At 50.9% G+C, this 20,535-nt stretch overlaps 8 protein-coding genes across 8 annotated transcripts in view; 2 read left to right on the top strand and 6 right to left on the bottom strand.

Annotated features, from left to right (window-relative positions):
* Positions 1-1,175: 1,175 nt before the first annotated feature.
* Triagg1_7061 (uncharacterized protein) lies at positions 1,176-4,126 on the bottom strand (the record flags this gene model as incomplete). The annotated part of the gene is made up of 6 exons (XM_062901755.1): positions 1,176-1,598; positions 1,709-2,093; positions 2,410-2,498; positions 2,574-3,569; positions 3,645-3,832; positions 3,937-4,126. 6 exons carry the CDS (start codon positions 4,124-4,126, stop codon positions 1,176-1,178), a joined length of 2,271 nt encoding a protein of 756 aa, XP_062753883.1.
* Positions 4,127-5,911: 1,785 nt separating this feature from the next.
* Positions 5,912-7,137, bottom strand: Triagg1_7060 (uncharacterized protein; the record flags this gene model as incomplete). Its single annotated transcript, XM_062901754.1, has 3 exons — positions 5,912-6,800; positions 6,858-6,907; positions 7,006-7,137. 3 exons carry the CDS (start codon positions 7,135-7,137, stop codon positions 5,912-5,914), a joined length of 1,071 nt encoding a protein of 356 aa, XP_062753882.1.
* A 4,189-nt stretch (positions 7,138-11,326) lies between these two features.
* Triagg1_7059 (uncharacterized protein) lies at positions 11,327-11,679 on the top strand (the record flags this gene model as incomplete). The annotated part of the gene is made up of 2 exons (XM_062901753.1): positions 11,327-11,514; positions 11,598-11,679. The coding sequence occupies 2 exons, from the start codon at positions 11,327-11,329 to the stop codon at positions 11,677-11,679; spliced, it is 270 nt and encodes an 89-aa protein (XP_062753881.1).
* A 508-nt stretch (positions 11,680-12,187) lies between these two features.
* Triagg1_7058 (uncharacterized protein) lies at positions 12,188-12,661 on the bottom strand (the record flags this gene model as incomplete). The annotated part of the gene is made up of 1 exon (XM_062901752.1): positions 12,188-12,661. The coding sequence occupies one exon, from the start codon at positions 12,659-12,661 to the stop codon at positions 12,188-12,190; it is 474 nt and encodes a 157-aa protein (XP_062753880.1).
* Positions 12,662-13,261: 600 nt separating this feature from the next.
* Positions 13,262-13,792, bottom strand: Triagg1_7057 (uncharacterized protein; the record flags this gene model as incomplete). Its single annotated transcript, XM_062901750.1, has 3 exons — positions 13,262-13,488; positions 13,558-13,667; positions 13,758-13,792. The coding sequence occupies 3 exons, from the start codon at positions 13,790-13,792 to the stop codon at positions 13,262-13,264; spliced, it is 372 nt and encodes a 123-aa protein (XP_062753879.1).
* Positions 13,793-14,624: 832 nt separating this feature from the next.
* Positions 14,625-17,816, top strand: Triagg1_7056 (uncharacterized protein; the record flags this gene model as incomplete). Its single annotated transcript, XM_062901749.1, has 1 exon — positions 14,625-17,816. One exon carries the CDS (start codon positions 14,625-14,627, stop codon positions 17,814-17,816), a length of 3,192 nt encoding a protein of 1,063 aa, XP_062753878.1.
* Positions 17,817-17,870: 54 nt separating this feature from the next.
* Triagg1_7055 (uncharacterized protein) lies at positions 17,871-18,844 on the bottom strand (the record flags this gene model as incomplete). Its single annotated transcript, XM_062901748.1, has 2 exons — positions 17,871-18,040; positions 18,109-18,844. 2 exons carry the CDS (start codon positions 18,842-18,844, stop codon positions 17,871-17,873), a joined length of 906 nt encoding a protein of 301 aa, XP_062753877.1.
* Positions 18,845-20,011: 1,167 nt separating this feature from the next.
* The window catches only part of Triagg1_7054 (uncharacterized protein), a gene marked incomplete at both ends in the record, with an annotated part of 764 nt that continues 240 nt past the window's right edge, over positions 20,012-20,535 (bottom strand). Inside the window, one exon of the mRNA XM_062901747.1 lies at positions 20,012-20,407. Coding sequence (XP_062753876.1) covers positions 20,012-20,407 — 396 coding nt within the window. The remainder of the gene's footprint in view (positions 20,408-20,535) is intronic.

The following is a 20,535-nucleotide window of genomic DNA, read 5'->3' as shown; positions in this document are numbered from 1 at the left end:
TAATCTACAGTCGTTGCTGCAAGGCCCCCCTGCTTAGCGCAGCTTTTGTTTCCATGCACATGCTTGCAAGGTTCAAAAACTGCCCGCACCGCCACAGATGGGCAGCTGGATGACTGGAGGAGCCGATGGGATGACAGCAAAACGTTTAGTTTAGTTTGGACACGAAAGCACGCGCCACAGCGTCGTCGCCACATGACGACAAAGCTTGGCTTGATTGGAGGCTTTGGACGCGTACCAGCCACAGCGTCTGCAAATGCCAGTTCCATTTCCGTGTGTGCCGGTGCGGCTTGTCTCGACGTATGAGTGACCTCAGCAGCAAAATCTTGGTGTCGCCTCAATGCAGTTTGGAGTTACTCTTGTTCTGTTCCTCTTTTAGAAACTGGGTGCCTCCGTTTCGCTCTAGCTGCCGTCATGATGAGATGAGGCGGTGCAGAATCTCTCTGCTGCGATTTGCTGTTGCTGTTGCTGTTGCTGTGCCTTGCTGTATCACGACTCTTTGCAGTCACTCAACGGCAAACTGCATAACCGCCCAAGCCACAGTGACTTTCTTTTTCGTCTCGTCCTTGCGTGGATCTCTTCTCTCCAGCCCATCACACCCCCCGCTTTAGCTCCGTCTTGGCTGGACAAATGGCATGATAGGCGCAGCGCTTGGCAGTCAATCTCCCCGATAGTGTGCTCTATCTTGTCCAACTATCAGTGATCCCGAACGCCGTACAAGCCGGACCATCCAAGACTTTTTTTGACTAATGGATTACAAGAGCGCGACTCTGTGCAGTCACAGGACCCGTATCAAGCGTCGACTAACTGGCTGGCGTTGTGAATTGGCCCAAACAAACTAGAACTGGGCCTGGTCTTGGTCTGCGGGCGCTCTTGTGTGGTAGGTTAGTATGGTAGCGTTCTATCTGGAATCAAGAGTGACAGATTCGTCGAGCAGATGGCGTCTAAGATTACATACTCAATTCATTACATACTCAATTCATTATAACAAAAAACTTAGCTGATATGATAACCGCTGCTAATCACCGTTTTCTCTATCCGTATACAGCCAATTAGCCCCAAACTCAAAGAGTAGCTCTTCGTAATGCTCGTCTCAGCACACGATGCCCGCCGTATCTCCCCAAAAATGCTCCGTATAATGATTATGCTTAGTACATGCGCCAATTGACCGTCTCGCCCTACTCGTCCTTTGCGGCAGACGCAGTTCCTCCGAGCCGCTTGCCGAAAAACACGACTCCAGACAGCCAGCTGCCAAGACACGACCCCGCGTACATGCCGCAGACAATCGTGACGGGCCACTTCTGCCATTCTCGATCCCAGTCGAGCGGAATAGGCACCGCGCCCAACCATGCGCCAAGCACTGCACCCAGCAGGCCGCCCAGCGTCTCGTCCAGAGGCGCAGACAGTCCAGCCACAGCAATCAGAGCTTGGTTATCCACTCCACGTGCGTAGATGACGGGGAAGATGCCGAGGAGGGAGAAGTGCGCCGCGCAGAGGAACGTGTGAGTAACGTGGTCGAGGAGGGGCGCACCGAAGAGGATGAAGAGCGCATGGATGACAGGGGTCGCTATCGTAGAGAGAACGAGGGCGAGGAAGGCAGTCTAGGATTGAACAAAAAGGGCACGTCTGTTAGCATCTTGCATTCCAAATCAATGCCGCAAGCAATGTGGCCAAATCAGGCCGTCACGGTGATCAATTGGGAGCTTCCTACCACCACCGAGCTCGTTCCGGCTTGTTCGGGCTTCTTCTTCTCGCCGGGACGAGCCTTCTTGGCCGCTTTCGCCTGCTGAGAGCCTGCTGCTGGTAGACACAGCATTGCATATGCCACCTGGACGACAGCCACGACGGGCAGCGCGGATTGCAGCGTCAGCACCGGCTCTGCCACCAGGTCGTTGAACTGAGCAGCCAGCAGCCCGAGCAGGACAGCGACTCGGCCGAAGGCGATGCCCTTTGACAAGGCATTGTCGAATGTCGGGACCGCGGTCACGGTGGCCTTTGGCTTGCTGTCGGTAGCCGGAGCTAAAGGAGCCTTTGCCAGTGCTGAGGACATGGTGATTGAGCCTACCAGCGCATTCCCGTGATTCTTGGAGTTTGAGCTATTTGGGGCAGTTGGAGGTTCCAGAAACAGAGTTCGGCCAATGGCGGCAATCACGTGACCCAGACCAAAGGGAGCTTCCATGCAGACGAAGCCCTTGCCTCACTCTTCTGTGTGCCTTATATACTTGAATTTAGAGGTGTCGCAATCAAATTATTACGGACGGTTGATTGATTCGAGCGGCATATTAAATACAAATGCATGATTATTCTTTCAGTCTTCAGATGTGAAATCGTAGATCTAGAAGCTCTCCGTCCTTGAGCAAATTGCCAGCTTGAAGCGCCTCCTACGCATGCCTGTCCATCACCTGCACCCACATGTCGGAGATGGTAAACAATCCAAGCGAGTTCAAAGCTACCCATGGCTTCGTTGGGTTGATCAGGGCCATGTCAAAGTTGCGGAAGATCTATAGCTCCGTCAGCACAATCGAACCAGATACTCAAGCCTACCCAGTCTTCTCCGGCTATGTGAACAAACGTACCTCGAATACTATCTTTCCAAGTTCAATTTGAGCAACCGCTTTTCCAAGGCATTGAAACTTCCCGTGGCCAAACATCAGCTCGTTTGTGCGGACCATGAGCGCGAGCTTGTCCTTGTCTTCCTCGAACCAGCGCTCAGGACGGAAGGCCTTTGCGTCGGGGCCATAGATGTCGGTGCTGCGGTGCATTCCAAACGCGGAATATCCAATGCATGCGCCTCCAGGCAAGAAGACATCTTCGCCTTTGACTTGGACGGTGTCGCCCTCGGGTGGAATGTCTCGCGAGAAGATGTTTGCGACGGGTGGCCACACTCGCATGGCCTCGCGGATCGTGGCCTGGAGATAGGGGAGTTGCTTTCCCTGGCTGTGAGTGATGAGGCCATCCTGAGGAGCTTTGCCATCTCGAATGGCTTCGTCGATTTCCCTTTGGAGCTTTGCGTATACGCGCGGGTTTGTAATGATGTGAAGCAGGGTGCATCGGATGCTGGTTGCTGTGGTGTCGGAGCCGGCAACGATCTGCTCCAGGGCTTCTGAGCGCAACTCGTCGCCTGAGATGCCATGGCGGATGAATGATGCCAGCATGTCGGATCGCTTGTCTGTCGGGTTTGCGACACGCTCATTGACATAGCGGAAGCAAGTGGCCATCATCCTACCGAACCCCTTGCTATCCTCTGGCGACGGGGCAATGAATTTGCCGAGGAAGCGTGCCTGCGTGATCCAGCTGAGGCTAAAGGCGAGGCCAAAGTTGGCAATATGAAGGCCTTCTTCGCTGGACTTGAGATAGCTTTCTACGTCGGTGTCGCTCTGCAGCATGCCGAAAGTCTTTCCCAGTCCGACTCCGCTAATGACATCCAAAGTGAAGAATTGGACTTTGCGCGCCATATCCACCGGTACAACATTGACACTTGTGGAAATATACTTGGACCTGATCAAGTCAATGAATTCTCTGACACGCTCGTCAACGCTTTGTTCAAGGTCGGGGTTTTCTCTTCCAGAGTACTGAATGTCAACGTCGTGGTTAGCTTGCAATGACTTTCTCAACGAGACGAGCTTGCGATGCGATATACAACATACCCCCGGAGCCATTTGCTTTCTTCTAGCCTCATGCTTTTGGTTGTCTGTCTGCGTAAAGACATTGTCTCGTCGATACTCAATGCGGCAGGCCGTATAATACCACTCGGAACGCTTATAGCCAGGCTTATTATTCACATGAATCCATACATCGGGGTCAGAGGTGATTAGGAGGTTGGGAGCAATCCTTGCTATTGGACCTGCATTTATTGTACACGGGAAAAGCGATTAGTCACTAACGAAACGTTTCGAAGCGGGCGACGTTTTGTTTCTTGGAGTATAGGGACCATCGTACCATATTTCTCACAAATCTCGCCGTACCACTCCTGGCACCTCTGCTGGAACAAAGCTTTCCTGTGAGGCAGATTGGTAAAGTTGGTCAAGAAGGGTCCTCTGAACGACCTCAACCTCGTGTACGCCACGATCCTCCCAACGACGAAGAGGCTGATGAGACCACCTGCGAGCAGGAGGATGGAGCCTTCCATCCTAGACCGATACACCAAGAAGAGTATCTATCATGTACTCGTATGACGATGGTTCTGGCAAGTTTGCTTTTGTGCGTCAATTTTCAGGTCGCTCAGCTTGCCGTAAGAACGAAGCAGTACTCGTTGCAGCAGCCGCACGGAGTAGTAGCTGTGTTCTACTGTGGAGCGAGCTGAGAAACCCCCCGCTTGATTATACTAACAAGGCTCGGCCCGAACCTGGCCTTGAAGAGCAATAGCTTCTTGGTATAGCGTGTGCGGACGAGCTGGGGTGAAAGCAAGATGCTTTTCAGCTCAACAGAGATACGAACAAGGAAGATGTCAGACCAGGAAGACGAAGGGGACAAACAAACCCCTCAAGTCCTACCATTTCATTCGATTACTAGTACGGGGTAGACATATCCAAATGGCTGTGACATCCTCCCTCACGACACTGCATCTTTCGACTCTCGTCCCGGGTTTCCGTCTCCCCTCCAACCCTCCTTGCAGGACCGCGGAAGATGGAATAAGACAGGCCTGCAGTAGTGTCCCAGGCTACTTGTGGGGCTTCAAAACCAGCCAGATCCCCGTGGTAGTGGAGCTACAGCGAGGATCTGGTTCTACCACGGGGATCTGGCTGGTTGTGAAGCCCCCAGCGTGCTGGATTCGGTGCACGTTTAGGTAAATGCTACGCTGCCATTGCCTGTTGCGAAAAGGATAGCGCTAGCAGGGGGGATGTGGCCATCGTTTCTAAGGGCCTCGGAGCCTTGGGAGCCTTGGGAGCCTTGGGATCTTTCAGTACCGCCTTGAGCCATGGATGATGCCTGGAGGTGTGTTTTCGGCCGTCTTCCAGCGGGCGTGCCGTCGACGCTTGGGTGCTATGCGTTGCCGGGGTCCTCTGCACGCTCGTCTTGGTTGGGAAAGGTCTGTTGGACGGCGGGTTGTTTTAGTTTGCCTTGGCTGGAAGCGAGGATGTGATATACGAGCCGTCCTTCGATATGATTGATGTACATCATAAAAAGCGACGCATATCACAGGTATAATCATTCACGTGGCATTCCATGGTTGACAAGCTAATCGCCTGTATCAACGAGTTTTCGTTATCTCGGGAGTTTTGGCATCGGTTAGCTGCGGCGAGTACTGCATCTGGCGTAGCGCTCGATGGGCGTCAAGGCGGGGAGACGCAGATGCCTCTCATGTCTCAGCGCAATGACAAACGGGACGGAATTACACATGACTTAGTACTACTACCTGTATAACGCTGTGATACGAGACATGCTGAATTTGCCCAAGGATCGGCAGCCGTGCTACAAGACTTGAGGGGGCAGCGGTTTTGATTCATCCGAAACCCATTCACACTTCGGCGATAGGCTCAAGGCAAAATGTGCGGAGTGCGCGGCCCAGGTCAATGAGATCTTCATTCTCGCATGCGCGGTATCATATAGCGTGAATTAGACTTGTGATCAATAACAATACATTGTGATCAATAACAATACATGACAAAACAGCACACCCAAAGCCATGCAGCCCATCCATTGTAAATCATCGGGCCAACATGGGGTAAGACTTTCTTCTCTGATTGGGGGGGATATTTGATCTTTTGGTTGCTCAACTGGGGTCTCGTATAAGTGCAAAGGTCAACAAACTCCAACGTAAACGCTTCAGAAAGAACATGGGCGCTAAAAAAGCAGTTTTTTACTCCCAAGCTTCCGGTTTTCGTGCAAAGACGTTCGGACTATTCTCGCGCTTTTAGCTGCTGTTTGACCTTGATGGAGCCTGGGGGCGATCAAAGGAGGAGGGGGGGACAACTTACAGGATGTAGTATGGTCTAATTTTTGGGTTGTTGATGGCCTTGCGCATCTCCGCGACGAAAACCTGCACCTCAATGTAGTCCCAGTCCATAATCTCCTTGAGCATAAAGAGCGCAAAGCCCTCCAAGCTCTCGTCGAGAAAGGCGAGGTTGTATGAGCCCACTTGTTTCAAGACGGGATCGCTGCTCCATCTGCCGCACGGGACCTTGTAGTTCTTCTCAACGATGTCGACGAAGCCGGCCTCCTGCATCAGCTTGCGCATCCGGCCGCCGGTACCAATGAGCAACGTCCGACCCATGCGCTCGCCGGCCTCGGCGAACACCTCTGACCAGCGCTTGAAGATGTGTTTAGGGTCGTCTCGGACCTCGGGGACGTCACTCATCAGTGTAATGTTGAATTCGAAGTCCTCGATCCAGCCTCCCGGCGCGAGCGCATTAAAGGATTGCTTGTACAGCTCGCCCCAGTCGCTGATGCTGCCATAGAGCGCCCGGATGTGGATATAGTCGAAAGTTTCCGGCGGATACGTCCATTCGAGCTGCGCATCCTCGATGTGGAACATGCAGTTTGGCGGTACCCACGTGGGCTGGATGGGACTTATATCGGTTCCTATGACCTGGGCAGACCGATATAGGTCGGCCATGTCGATGGCCCAGATGCCCGTTCCTGTGCCAACGTCCAAGACTTTGGAAGGGGGCTCCTTGATGGGAGCCTCGTACAGCTGGTCGTTGAGAAGCATTGTAATGAAGTGGTGCGAGATGTCGAGTCCGTTGTTTTGGCGGTCATCGTTGGGACCCCAATACTCGGTCGTCCTGGAGTTCTGGAACGTCCGGCCATGGATTTGGCGGTAGTCGTATATGCTCTCAGAGAGAGAGGCTGTCGACGAGGCGCTGCACCATGTCAACACGGGGACAATGCAAGGAACATTCACGTCGATTCGAACATACATATCATCTTCGTCATCATCTACGCCGGAATCGTCCTCGTCCCGTTGCTGCTGCGTCCCAAGTCAGCATACATGGCATTGAAGAAAGCGAATGAATTTTCGGCCATTAAGACGCTGGCCCGCCGAACGGGCCTTTATGAGGTGCATACAAATGGTATTTCTGGCATGGGAGGCACTTCTGCTTCCGTTGCAGACTCGGTAGCCTCAGGAGGTGCCGGGACTGACGGTGGTCCGGCTGGAGAACCTGTTGGCGGGCCCTCGGGGGACTGTGGATTGGCCATTGCGACTGAATTGTGAAGGACAGAACGGAATCGAAGGCGACGGTCAATGCCCTTTAAGAGGCTTGTTATCTGAGGGGTCTGTGTAAGCACATCCAGGGCGATGGGGGAAGTGGTCGTCTCCCCTCACGCATGTGCTGCAAGCATTGCCCACTCCTGTGCGTTGGTTCTGTGATGCTACGTGCGTACTGTACAGTGAAAACATTACATTGTCACTGCGTACGAACACAATAGCAAACCGGGCTTTAGCAGCTCTTAGCGCAGGGAGCTTCCCGTCACATCCCGGTAAGCCGAAGCTGCTTGGCCAGAGCTAAGATGAACACCACGGCGAACCATGGACGCAAGTCGCCTAGCCGGCCAGTCCAGCGCCCCAGTTTTGGTGTCAAGGCCATGCCTTGAAGCTTCCTGTTCCTTGTCCGAATCTTCCATTTCAGAAAAGAGAGGCTTCTAGCGAAGGCACTTGTTCGTCTGCCGGACTGATGTCGCTGGCCTCATGGCTCTATCGCAGGTTGGTCGCACCGCGGATTGAGTGGATTGCAGCCGTCGATGTGACTCGTCAGAACGCGCATAACAACACAATAAATACAGTGCGGATTCTGGCAAATCACAAATCGAAGAGCACGCGTTTCTCCTGCTCGCGGAGGAGCCTTGGCGGAATAGCCGAGCTAATAATTGCGGCGCTGCGAGTTTGCGCGCGTTTGTTAATATCGATCCAATTAGGGCAGAGGGTTAAGATTGGGCGGGGGAGGGAGAGAAGAGAAAACAGCGCTGGCGGATGGGGGCACGTGATGCCCACCAATAGAAAAGGAAAAAGAGAACAGGGAACAGGGAACGGGGAAGCACGAGATGCATGTACACCAGACGAGGCTGCGAGGGGAACCTGTTACACCAATCCAATGCCCATTGTCTTTGAAAATAAAAATAAAAATAACAATAACAAAATAAAACCCTGACGGAGCACGGAGTATGTACTCCGTACTGCACTTGAAAAGTTCTCTCGCATTGACATCCCATGTTGGCTGCGGGGCGAGCTTGGTGATGATAGGGTGTTGACGAGCCGTCTTATACGTGGACATGTATGCAAGTGACTGTTGTAAACTCTTGGTGGCTGATTGATTCGTAAGTCAACCCCGTAGTACTCGTACATACGAGTACGTGGTTGATATTGGTACCCATCAACCATATGACTTTGATCATCTTCGTATGTTGATTTGACTGCGATTTCAGCAACAGCGATATCTTCTTTGTGTACTTGTAGGCACTCCATCTGCAACCACCAACGTTACTCATGGCAGATCAATAAACGAATGCACTCCTTTCTCCACTCACCCTAACACACAGATGTTGACCGTCTGGACACTCCTAGGAGTCTTCGTCACACTTCGTGCTCCGTACTACCTAGCTACCAGCCGATTTTACTAGGATTCCTGTCGGATATGCACATTACAAACGCCACTAATCAATAACTCAAGGATACATTGATGGCTGATTAGGATGATGAGCTGGCAGCGGCGCAATCTAAAGTCCCTTGGATAGCGTATCATGGAACTGTGAACACTTGGGGGCCAGAATTTGGCCTATTCAATCATCCTTCCACTCGTTTATGAAGGGAAGATTATTGTCTTAACTCCGGGCTGCAACCCGTAAACTCGCATCAGCCATAGATGTAGTATGTCTCAGGTATGGGATCTTGGAGGGGTACCTCAAGGAACCATCAAAGTACTCCATGGATGTATGCTATATTAGCCTTATCCGCGCTCGAATTTCCAGTTACATAAAGCTAATAGCCCTTACGCCATGAAACCCTTGGAAGCAAAATTGTGGATCTAGATTCTATCCTTTTTCAATTTAGATGTGTAGTTGTACATACCACTTGTGGTTGTTCAATCTCCACCGGTATACATGTATGCTTTATGGGGGCAGTTAATGATAGCGTATACAGGTATCTTCAATTCTAGGGCATGCTATTCGAAGGGCGACGGCATAATTATGGGAGCGCTCCTCTAGAGGGGAAATCGTTATATGCAACGTTACGAGTGTATTGGCACGGGGCTGCTTGTGAATTCATGTAAAATCCTTGCCCTGTTGCATGCATTGCCAGATCACCAAGCAGGCTGACTGGCGTTTTGGACCCCAACGAAGACATAACCTGCACAATAACGAGGCCGTGGGTTTACATGAGGACAAAGCAGTATGATGTAAGAACCTAAAGAGATGGGAGTCTCTAAAAACTTAACTTGTAAAGTCCGTAACGGAGCGCTGATCTCTTTACGACGTTTCGTTGAATCAAAAGCAGATCAAGTTGGCGATAATCGAGATTGTTATGCGTGTAAACTTGTATCTATTTTTAATCTCTTCCCAGATCCTTTGGCGACGACTGTAAATGATAGCATAAATGACTTCTTATTTTTTGTTTATATTACAACATGTCACGTAGCGTTATTGGGCAATACACCCTGTCAGAGTTGCTGTTACCGGGGGGCTTGAGTTGCGCCACGACTTTCAGCTGGTGTCTCAAACCGTGTTGCTCGCCTGATGGAAGGATTGCATACCCTGCACTCTGCTGCGGCTGAGAGAATTAATTCAACGACCTGCTTGACCGATGGTCTTGGGGCACAGTATGCTATTTAAGCCGGTCTCCCAAAATACCCCTGGAGCCATTTGCTAAGCATGACGAGGCTCGCGTTCGATTTTCGCCTTACATGACTGGGCGAAAACTAAGCATGCAGCAAGGGCGAGGTCAGTAGCAGTCGTGGCGGGCTTTGGGCCAGATGCATGACAAGCTGAACACATGTGACATGCGGAGCTCTCCGCTGCGTTCATGTAGGTAAGGTATGCTATAATTCTTTCAAGGGAAACGCCTCCATGAAATACCACGTGAGCAGGCACGAATCGAGGCGAAACGATCGGTGCTGACTGAACCCGACCCTGAGCTGATCGCGGCTGCGGCGTTGCGGCGGCTGTGGAATTCTCAGCTGATGCCGCAGTCACCGCAGATCCCGCAATATACGCTTAGAGAACCGTTCAATCCATAATATATGTCATAATGTGCTCGCTGCATTGAATCAGAATGGCCTGATGACTTATAGAGTCGAATTTTCTCTCGAAAGTTTCGCCTCGCGACGTAGAGACAGAGTTGCGTGCCCCTGACTGCCAGGCACCTTACATTGGATACCCTAGGATCTGTAGTTGCTTGAATCTCAGCGGCCTAAAATCTCCTTGAGATGGCCTCTTCCCTTGTAAGGACAAGATATCATCCCATATCGCAAGATCTTCATAATCGGAGTGATAGCAACTGTCCTGTGATTTGACGTCGCGGCGATTTCCCCGGATTCCGAAGCAACAGCGTACGAGAGAACCCGGTTGTTCGGGATGATGTTTGTCAACAGTGGCATGATGCTGTCTTCTTGCGCAAATCTGCTCATAATAGGAAATTGCACACGACCTCATGATTTGACAATCTTCCGCATTAGGAGCGCTAGGCGGCAGTTCTGTTAGGCGATCCTGACTCTGCACCCGGCTTGGGTATTCTTTTCGGATCTGTGTTTCGTATGTCATTGTCCTGTTCTGCCTCTTCCAGACAGAGCAAATTGTAGCGGCCGGCCAACCCCCCCCCCCCCCCCTCCGGGATGCTCCGGAGTGGCACCACCGACAGGGATCCGGACCAGTCAGCCCCAAACTCTGTGAGCGTCGTTATTGAAGAGAGCCCCGAAAGCGTAAGGCCATTGTTTAGTCTAGCCAATCAGCGGGCGGCAGTTTCACAGCCAGCACAGCAGAATGTCCTGACAGTGGTATGATATTCGCCCAGCTAGATGTAAGGCATCTGCCCATAATGTGCGGCAAGGAGTCTCACGAGAGCGGCGGCGCCGCAAAATTGACATCATGGGGAGGAGATCAAATTTTGATAGTGACGGCTCCGCATGGTATGCGGCGACTTGCGATGAGTTGGTGGGATACATAATGTTCGGGTTGGAAGCCTTGCAAGTTCGTTTTCTGGATCATCATCACAGCATCAAACAACAATACAATCCACAGAGGATTACCTCCCAACTCAATCACCCTTACGACAATCGCAACTCAATAAGATTCATCCAGTGTATTATCACCAAGATTTGAATTTCGATTCGACCAAGAAAATCTCAATCCAATTCACCACTACAAACAATATTTTCAACTTCAAACACTTCTCAATATGTCTGCTGCCACCGTCACCCGTGCTGCTGCCAGCACTGTCCGCAGACCTGTTTCCTTCTACACTCAAGTCCGGAGAATGGGCCGCGTATTTGAGAGCCACCCATACGAGAGATTCGCGGTCACCATGAAGGCTGCAAGGCCAGACTATGTCAAGAACCTTACTTGGACTGCTGGCAAGGTTGTCACGTAAGTAGCCCAGATAAGACATACAAAAAACCAGTACATCCATAAAGCAACTGTACTAACATTTGGCCTGTTTTTTTTGGCAGTTATTTCCCCATCTTCGGCGCCATGCTTGGTTGGCCCGTCCTTTGCAAGTGGGCTTTGGACGGACAGATCGGTCGCCTGTAAGAGACGATAGAGGCAATGGTATAGAGTGGGACAGCAAAAAGATATAGAGATGTCCATCTTTCGACTGTATATATATATATATACACTTCAGGCGTTTGGGTGACTATGGGTGCGTAGCATATTTCGGCGCAACACAGAATAATTCAATTTGATTCTCTTTGTTAATTCATTCAAACGCGCACTTACGCAACAATCCGTGATATGAGAATGTGTCAACCGAAAAACATGGCATCTAGGTTGACGAATTAGGCATCATTCAATTTGATCATCGACAGCAAGAGATCCAGTCTTCTTCAGATCAAAGGTGCAAGAGGATACATGGATTCTATGAAATAAAGGTGAGCTTACATGACTAGATTCTAGCTAGCGGGAGGGCACATGGCTAATATCCTATGGATAGGAAAGTCCAATAGATCGAAGCTTGTACGACATCGGCGATATTCATAATGCAAGCCATTCAGCAAATTCCTTCCAATCAACAGCGTCTACCTGAAGCTCACTGGAAGAACTATGGGTTGGACGGCCTCGTCTCCGACCAGTCAAGATACAACTTCCGCTCAGAAAACAACCAAGTCCCATCATCTCCTTTCGTCAGAGTGTCCTCATACCGCAAACTGCCAATATACATCTGTCGCTGGCCGTCCTTTTCAGACAAATGATATGCCATGCAATAAGTTTCTCCCGTGGCGGTCTTGCCGTCCGGTCCGATGTCGATAATGCTCTGTCCGTTGAAGTGCGTCGTGCGGCTATATCCGAGGAGGAACTCAAAGACGGGTCTCAAGTCTTCTCTTTTCGAGACCACCTGCGAGGGCTCCGTACCTTCCCCTTGCATGTACACGACAAAGTTCGTATCCTCAGTGAAGAGCGACATTTGCTCGTCTGCTAGACGGTGATCGGCGCAGTGGGCATAACGATCGATGACTTTGCGGATGGCGATGCGATCCCGCGCTTCTTCGGGGGATAAAGTGAGATTTGCTGCCATTTTGGTCTAATTCCGAGGCGCTTTATGACTTAAGATGATCGGCTAGCGGCGATTGTATACTCATTTTCTACAATTCTGGCTTTGGGAGCCGACGTCTTTTAATAGTTCGAGCCATCGTGCTCATTCGGTTGAGCAAACCCTCGACACGACTTGTCCACACAGGCCTTGCTAGCATAAGCCGCTCAGCATAGCTAGACAACGTGTATCGATTGTGCTGGGTCTTTCTCTTTCATACGGAATTTCCCCAGACTTCAGCCCTGATTCGTGCAGGGAGATTATCTCATCGAGAGAGCGGGCCCAGGAGAGCTTTGGCGCTAAACGGTGGTGATGTGGTCATCAACATGAACCCGAGATGTGCTACGATGACGGACTGCCTTCAACAGCTTCATTTCACTAGTGGGGGACGACTCAAATAAGTCAGCAAAGATGATATTATTGCTCCGGAAACTGCACTCATATCTTTGGACCAACACCCGATTGAAAGACTTGCACGGTTGCACCAATACGCCATATGTCCCTAGTCGTTGCGACCTTGTCCCTTGGCTTACTCTGCTCAAAACACCAATGCGCTCAACGATAACGCCTCTGTTATATCTCCCCTTACTCATCATTCTTGGGCTTGCTCCCCGAAGCATGACCGCCTTTCCTCGACTTTTCGGGATCTGCCTGATGCGGGCCCTTTTTACAACCCGCAGAGGTGCCGACTGTGCCACAACAGGTCCAGTTAAAGCCCTCGGGAACCTCGTCCTCATTTTCTGAAGAATCAATTGGGCCATCGTCATCAATGTTTTCCCAGACTTCAGCTTTGTAATTGACCTCTAGCAAGCCTGCAATGTACGGTTACCGATGCCTGAACTGGCATGTTAATTGCCCCAAGACGCATCAAAAGGACGTACCATCGTGATGGACACAGCTAGTGTCATCGTTGTCCTCGTCGTAGAACGGTTGGTCACACTGCACACAAATGGCAATGGTAAACTGGGTTTCCGCTTCTTGCTTGATTCCTCTTGATCGAGTTGTTTGGCATAAGAGGCAACCTTGGCACGAATGGCAGGGTTGGTGCAAAGAGAGAGGAGAATTGCCTTGGCCTGGTCACCGGACCGCCTCAAAGTTGTTGAACATGTTGGCCATTTGTGTAGAACGTTGATACCTATTGAGTTGTCGGTGAGATTGTCAAATTGGACTGTTCGAGGCATACCTAGGTAGGTACTATAGGTAGATGGGAAAAGGCAAGTTCAAGGCGGAGGCGAGCGGCACATACGCGATAGGTACATGTACCTGGACTGAACCAGAGACGGTTGCATGTCAAGTATGGAGCGGGCTGGCATATATCAAGATAAATGCCGCTATCGATATGATTGATGATAAACCATCAAAGCTGAAACTAATTTGCGTTCTTGTCATAATCTCTGGCTGTACGGAGTAGCGATTCTTTCAACATTCTCGTGATCGAGTTTTGGCGGTGCTTGTAAAAGATGCAACCGGGAGAGAATGGATCCATGGATCTGATATTAGCGGCTCGATGTACCCGCTACTTCTTTACTCAGCGCCTAAAGCATCCGAGAAGGTTAAATCTACAGCGTCTTATAGGCCAATTCCAGGTATACAGGGTATGACGTCAATAATGAGATGCACGGCTATTTGCGCTGCGCCAGTGATGGGATTGGCTAATTCTAAAGCTGTCACCATATTCATCAGTCCGGTCTTTCTTCTTTGTTTATGTGAGGAATAGGAGCAAACAGGTCGAGCACAGTTGCTGTGAGTTGACTGGAAGCTTTCACACCACTATAATTACAGGTCCAGGTACCTACTAAGGCAAGGCCGTAATCACAACTTTGAACTCAGGCAGGCAGCACAGGATGCGTCACGTGATCTCACACCAATTCACCACCTCCTCGTGTTATCGCTACGCGTTTCTCTCGACGAATATATTGTGGCTCTTGCTGCCATTTTCACGCTCAGAATGGCCACGGATATCATCGAACTCTCAGATGATGATACAGAGTCAGACTCTGAGGAAGACTTTGAGGGACTGGCCAAACCACCTCCTCTGAAAAGGAAGATCGAAGTGGAGTTCACGGAAAAGGTGCAGTGGACAGATGAATCAGACAGCGCGCCCTCCAAGCCAAAGAAAAGGAGAACAAAACGAAAATTTGCCGGGAAAAAGAAGGCTTCAAGGGTGACCGGAGATGTGAAGCACACAGAAGACGAGTTGGAGAAGGTTGATCTTCCGGACTACTTGGTTGAGCGAAGGCGAGCTTTTGACGCCAAGAAGAGATTATACCACGAATCAGCCCTGATGCTACCTCCTGGTTATATAGATGTCGAATTCGATGAGTCAAGGAGGCTTGGAGAGCTCAAGGAGAGACCGGATTTCGCCCCAAGGAGTGGCATCAAACCGTCTCGGCCCTACAAGGATGTCGAACTTCCTCAATCAGGTGGTCTCATTCCCGCATCGATCGCTCAGTACCTGCGCGATTACCAAGTTGAAGGCGTCCGGTTTTTGCACAAAAAGTTTGTGTACCAAGAAGGGGGCATCCTGGGCGATGACATGGGCCTTGGCAAGACGGTTCAAGTCGCTGCTTTTTTGACGGCGGCCTTTGGAAAAACAGGAGACGAAAGAGATGACAAACGTATGCGGCAGATGAGGCTTATTGGAGAGAGATGGTATCCCAAAATACTAATCGTCTGCCCCGGATCTCTCATTATGAATTGGAGAAACGAGTTGAACCGATGGGGATGGTGGCATGTGGATCTGTTTCACGGGACAAATAAGGACGACGTACTTGGTGCGGCCCGCGCTGGGATGCTGGAAATCATGATTACAACCTACGAGACGTATAAAAACTCTCGCAGCTCCATTAATATGGTGCAGTGGGATGCCGTCGTCGCTGACGAGTGCCACCGCCTCAAAGACCGCTACTCGGAGACGACCAAAGCAATGCAAGAGATCAACGCGCTCTGTCGGATCGGCTTAACGGGAACAGCTATACAGAATAGGTATGAGGAGCTCTGGACACTGCTAGATTGGACCAACCCGGGTCATTTTGGTACCAAGGCAGAGTGGTCGAATACCATCACGAAACCCCTGACCGTCGGTCAGTCCCATGAAGCAACGGTTGCACAGCTGAGTCTCGCACGGCAGACCGCAAAGAAACTGGTCGAGAATCTTCTTCCTCGGTATTTTTTGCGCCGCATGAAGTCCCTGATAGCTGACCAGTTGCCGAAAAAATCCGACCGAGTCGTCTTTTGTCCCCTTACGGATTTACAAATGGAAGCGTACGAGAATTTTCTCGGCAGCAAAGAAGTGGAAATATTGAAGACCATTTCAGAAGACTGCGAGCATGGGGGCAAGAGAGGTTGGTGTTGCAACCAATTTCTTCCAAGTGGCAGACGCTGGCAAACCATCGTCTTTCCGAGCATGATAATTTTGCAAAAGTTGGCGAACCACCTGACTCTGCTGGTGCCTCAGACGACAGATTTGGAAGAAAAGCATGCGTATGAGCTCGCAACACTCCAGACTTGCATGCCTGACACGTGGAGAGTGTTGTATGAGAAGCGAGATCGGATTAGTAACCTGGTCAATCCTGAGTTCTGCGGCAAGTGGAAGATCCTGAGGAAGCTGCTCAAATTTTGGCATGGCAGCGGAAACAAAGTCTTGGTATTCTCTCACAGCGTGCGGTTACTCCGCATACTACAGCACCTTTTTACCAACACAAGCTACACCGTGAGCTATCTGGACGGTTCCCTGAGCTATGAAGCGCGGCAAGATGTGGTGGATACTTTCAACTCCGACCCCACGCAGTTTGTGTTCCTTATATCGACCAAGGCTGGTGGTGTTGGGCTAAACATCACGTCGGCTAACAAGGTGGTCATCATAGACCCTCACTGGAATCCTGCATATGATCTGCAAGCTCAGGACCGAGCTTATCGAATTGGCCAGACTCGTGATGTCGAAGTCTTTCGGCTCATTTCCGTGGGAACAATAGAGGAAATTGTCTATGCTCGGCAAGTCTACAAGCAGCAGCAGGCAAACATTGGATATACCGCATCATCTGAGCGACGATATTTCCGCGGTGTTCAGCAAGACACTGAACGGACTGGCGAAATCTTTGGTCTATCAAACATCTTCACCTACCATAGCAATATGGGCTTGCTGCGCGATATTGTGAACAAGACAAACATTGCTGAGGCTAAAGCTGGAGTGCACTTGGCTGATGTTGATATGGAAGAGGCGGCCAAAGATGGTGAAAATTTAGGAGTCGTGAAACGAGAGGAGGGCACCGACTCAGAAGATGGAGGACTCAGCCAGCTGGCAGACCTGTTGACTTCTGGGGATCAGCAAAAGGCCCTGGAATCCGAAAAAGCCCAAAAGGCAAAGATGAGCCGTCCAAGAAGCGACGCTGTGCAAGCGATTCTCACTGCAGCTGGTGTGGAGTACACGCATGACAATTCCGAAGTGGTCGGATCTTCCAAGGTGGAGGAGCAGCTTTCGCGGCGAGCGGCCATGAGACTGTTTGGAGAAGGAGATGTTGCGGGCCAAACTACGTTGTTTGCTGATAGCGACGAGGGCGAGGGTGACGGGCTTCACAGCTCCTACAAGCCGCCCGAGGATGTTTGCTTGCGCCAATTTTGCGAGATGGCTAGGGAATTTGGCTTTGCTAACGCTACGGACTTTGCCCTCATTGTGGAAAACTGGACGACAGAAGCGAGAAGGAATTGCTTGAATTCATTCTATAAGAGGCGCGAGGCTAAGCTAGAAAAGGAGGGATTCCTTGATGCAAAGGAGGGTATAGTCAACCACGAAGGATCATCGGCAGACGCAAGGGTAAAAACCCTGAAGCAAGAACACAAGCCAAAGCTGGAAGCGATAAAGGAGGATGAAGCAAGAAGCGGGGTAATGCTCAAAGATTTGGACCCCTGGCCTCAATCTGGGCTCCAGAACATGAAAGAGGAGAATGAGGCAAAAACGGAAGCGAATGAGGGGGTGAAGTGCGAAATCAAAACGGAAACGAAGGCAGAAGATGTCAAGGATGGGAAAATAAACGTCAAAAAACAGGAAATTGTCGACGAGAAGAAGCCGATACCGGCAGACAGCGAGTCCAAGAGGACTTCAATCTTCCTTTTGGATGACGACGACGACGACGAGCTTTGAGACGAGATATTGCCTAAACGAGGGCTTCTATCTCGAAGGCCTCGACGGCAGCGTTTATTTCGTCAGAGTGCCAATCTTGTGAGGCAAGATCTGGTACGAAGACGAACCCGCGGGCTGTGCGAGGTCGACCTCCTGGAAGGGACCAGCGGCCCTAAGATTCTTTTCGGTATCGCGACAAAGTTGGCATCCGCCCAAGAAGTGTGGCCAAACGAGGTTGGTGAAGCCTAGAGAGCCGGCCACGGTTAGCCTCTGGTATGCCTACATCAGGAGAATCATGAGTGTTTTGACTTACGCTGATATAGGCTGATCAACGGGCCTCCGCGCCAAACCCTGACATGCTCATAGACGTACCAGTGCCCGCCTGGCTTGAGCAGCTTGTACAAGAGCTTGATGTTCTTCTCGGGGTCAGGAATGCTGCACAGACAAAGGACGCCGACGATGCAATCAACGCTACCCGGCTCAATCTTGCCATTCCACGCAGAGGAGTCATCAACGGATTCGATACCGACGGGGACGACGTGATAGGTGTCATCCATGCCAAGGTCCTTTACACGTTTCTCGAGCGCTTTAGCAGAAATGGGGTTGGGCTCGACGCCATAAATCTTGGTGATGTGGCCGCCCGTGGTTTTCCTGTTGCGAAGGCCGTCTGCGTTGTTGGCATCGCTGGTGTTCTCACGGAAACGGGCAAAAACATCTGCCCACATGCCACTTCCGGCGCCGACCTCGATGACGGTGCCATAAACCGGAGTGCTCACGACGTCGTCGTGGATGACACCGCCCTTGATACGACCTTCAAGAAGAGGAATGACTCGCTGCTCGGCGTTGAGCTTGACATTTGGCCCGACGGTGGCCCAAAATGTGCCAAACAGGGCTTCGCGGAATCCATCGAAGGAGAAGAGCGCGCGATAGTTCTTGTCACGGATAAGTCCACGAATTGTTGCAGGAATATGAGAGGCTGAGATGGCCATGAAAGTCCATGGACCTATGAGCTCGGCCAGGACATCTCGGATAGTGGCCAAGATGGGCATGGCGAAGGAGGGAGAGGGCGACGACCCTCGGCGCTCAGGAGGCTCTTATAAAGGTGAATGGGAGAATGGTTATGTTTCAAGCAGGCACTCGCTTTTGCATAAAAGCGCCGAGGAAGAAATGAAGGGCTCTATGAAGAACAGGAGAAAACCAAGCTCTTATAAGCCGATTAGGGGGGAAAGGAAGGGAAGAGTGTGGGAGCTCGTGTGAGTGTGGGTTTTTATAGCCGTCACGCACAGTGTGTTTATCAACCTGGAGCTCATTCTCTCATAAGCCATGTGAGTTTTTTCTCTTCAAGCTGCGCCTTTTGGTGTGTCGACGCAAAGAAGGCCTACGAATGTGGGGCCGAATCGGGTGGAGTTCCGGATGTCCGTTTAGGCGCTGGTGAAGATTCTGGAGATATGAGATTTGGATGAACGATGTTGATGGTGTTTTTGGGGGATATTTTTACGTTGAGGGACGTGAGAGGAGAGGAGAAGTTCATGAGATGGAATATTGATTTGGATGCTCATACATTTGGTTGAGAGCGAACGAACGAATGACCATGAGAGAAGCGGAACGTCGATGAGAGGGTTCGGGCGAAACACAGTGCGATGGGCTGTTGCCCATATACCAGGGGGGATTTTTCTTCTTCGATGATTAACAAGGGCCTTTTATGCTCCCAACGATGGATTTCGTGGTGTGACTTTATTTGGCTCTTTGAAAGAGACGGCTGCTGATCAGTGAATGGAGAGTAGCCATGGTTGCATCTGCCACCAAGGCTGTTACTGAGAAAGCTTAACATGATGCTGCTGACGATTTGCTATATCATGAATAGTGATATAAACGCGACTTTGACAAGTGTAGAATTAGAGACATACCAGTGATATCTCGCTGCGAATGCGCATCAAGATACTGTCTACGTCTTTCCCGCCTTGACGATACCTACTGGTTCCAATTTCTTGGTAGAGAAATGTGATGTGAACAAGTTGTATTTTTGGACATTTAGAATCTGTCCATCTTGAAGCATTGAATTGAAACCCAAGCCAGGACTTATTCCAGCCCAACCCATAACGCCAAACCAGCCCCCATGACAATCGACCAAAACGCTCCCCCCCATGCGTGCAGTCTATTCGAAAAAAAAAGAAGAGTCCACTCCCAGCATAACCACCCCCTCAAAAAAACCAGAATTACAACAGCTCAAAGTCATCCAGCTCGTCCCTGTACTTCATAATATTCTTCTTGATCTTGCTTCCCACAGCCCACGTGACAAAATCCTCGTTGTTGCGCGTCACCAGGTAGGCCGGGTCGGTGATCTCGTCGACGCCGACGCGGACGTGGCCCTGCTCGATGAGCTTCGTGGCGGCCTGGACGGTCTCGGCCATGCGTAGGCGGGTCATGACGACGGGGAGGCGGCGGCGGGCGAAAGCGCTGACGGTGACGTTGTTCTCGACGGCGGAGAGCTTGGAGGAGGAGGAGAGGATGCCCATGTCGTAGAGCTTGGCGAGGAGGAGGTCTTCGTGCTTGCGGCGGACGGGGTTTTCGGGGGGGAGGAGGGAGAGGCGGTGGGCGAGTTGGCGGATGGACTATGGAAGAAGGAAGATGGATTGTCAGTTTGGGGCCGTTTGGTGATGCGGTTTGGATCTGGAGGTTTTTGTTTTGGGGGGGGGGGGGGGGGGGGGTAAATAACCCCCCAAATTATTTTTAAATTGTG

The sequence above is a fragment of the Trichoderma aggressivum genome, assembly GCF_033847375.1.
Source record: "Trichoderma aggressivum f. europaeum strain CBS 100526 chromosome Unknown scaffold_030, whole genome shotgun sequence".
In the NCBI taxonomy this organism is placed as follows: domain Eukaryota; kingdom Fungi; phylum Ascomycota; class Sordariomycetes; order Hypocreales; family Hypocreaceae; genus Trichoderma; species Trichoderma aggressivum.
The sequence above is the reverse complement of the archived record's forward strand: the minus strand, read 5'-3'. Positions and strand labels throughout refer to the sequence as shown.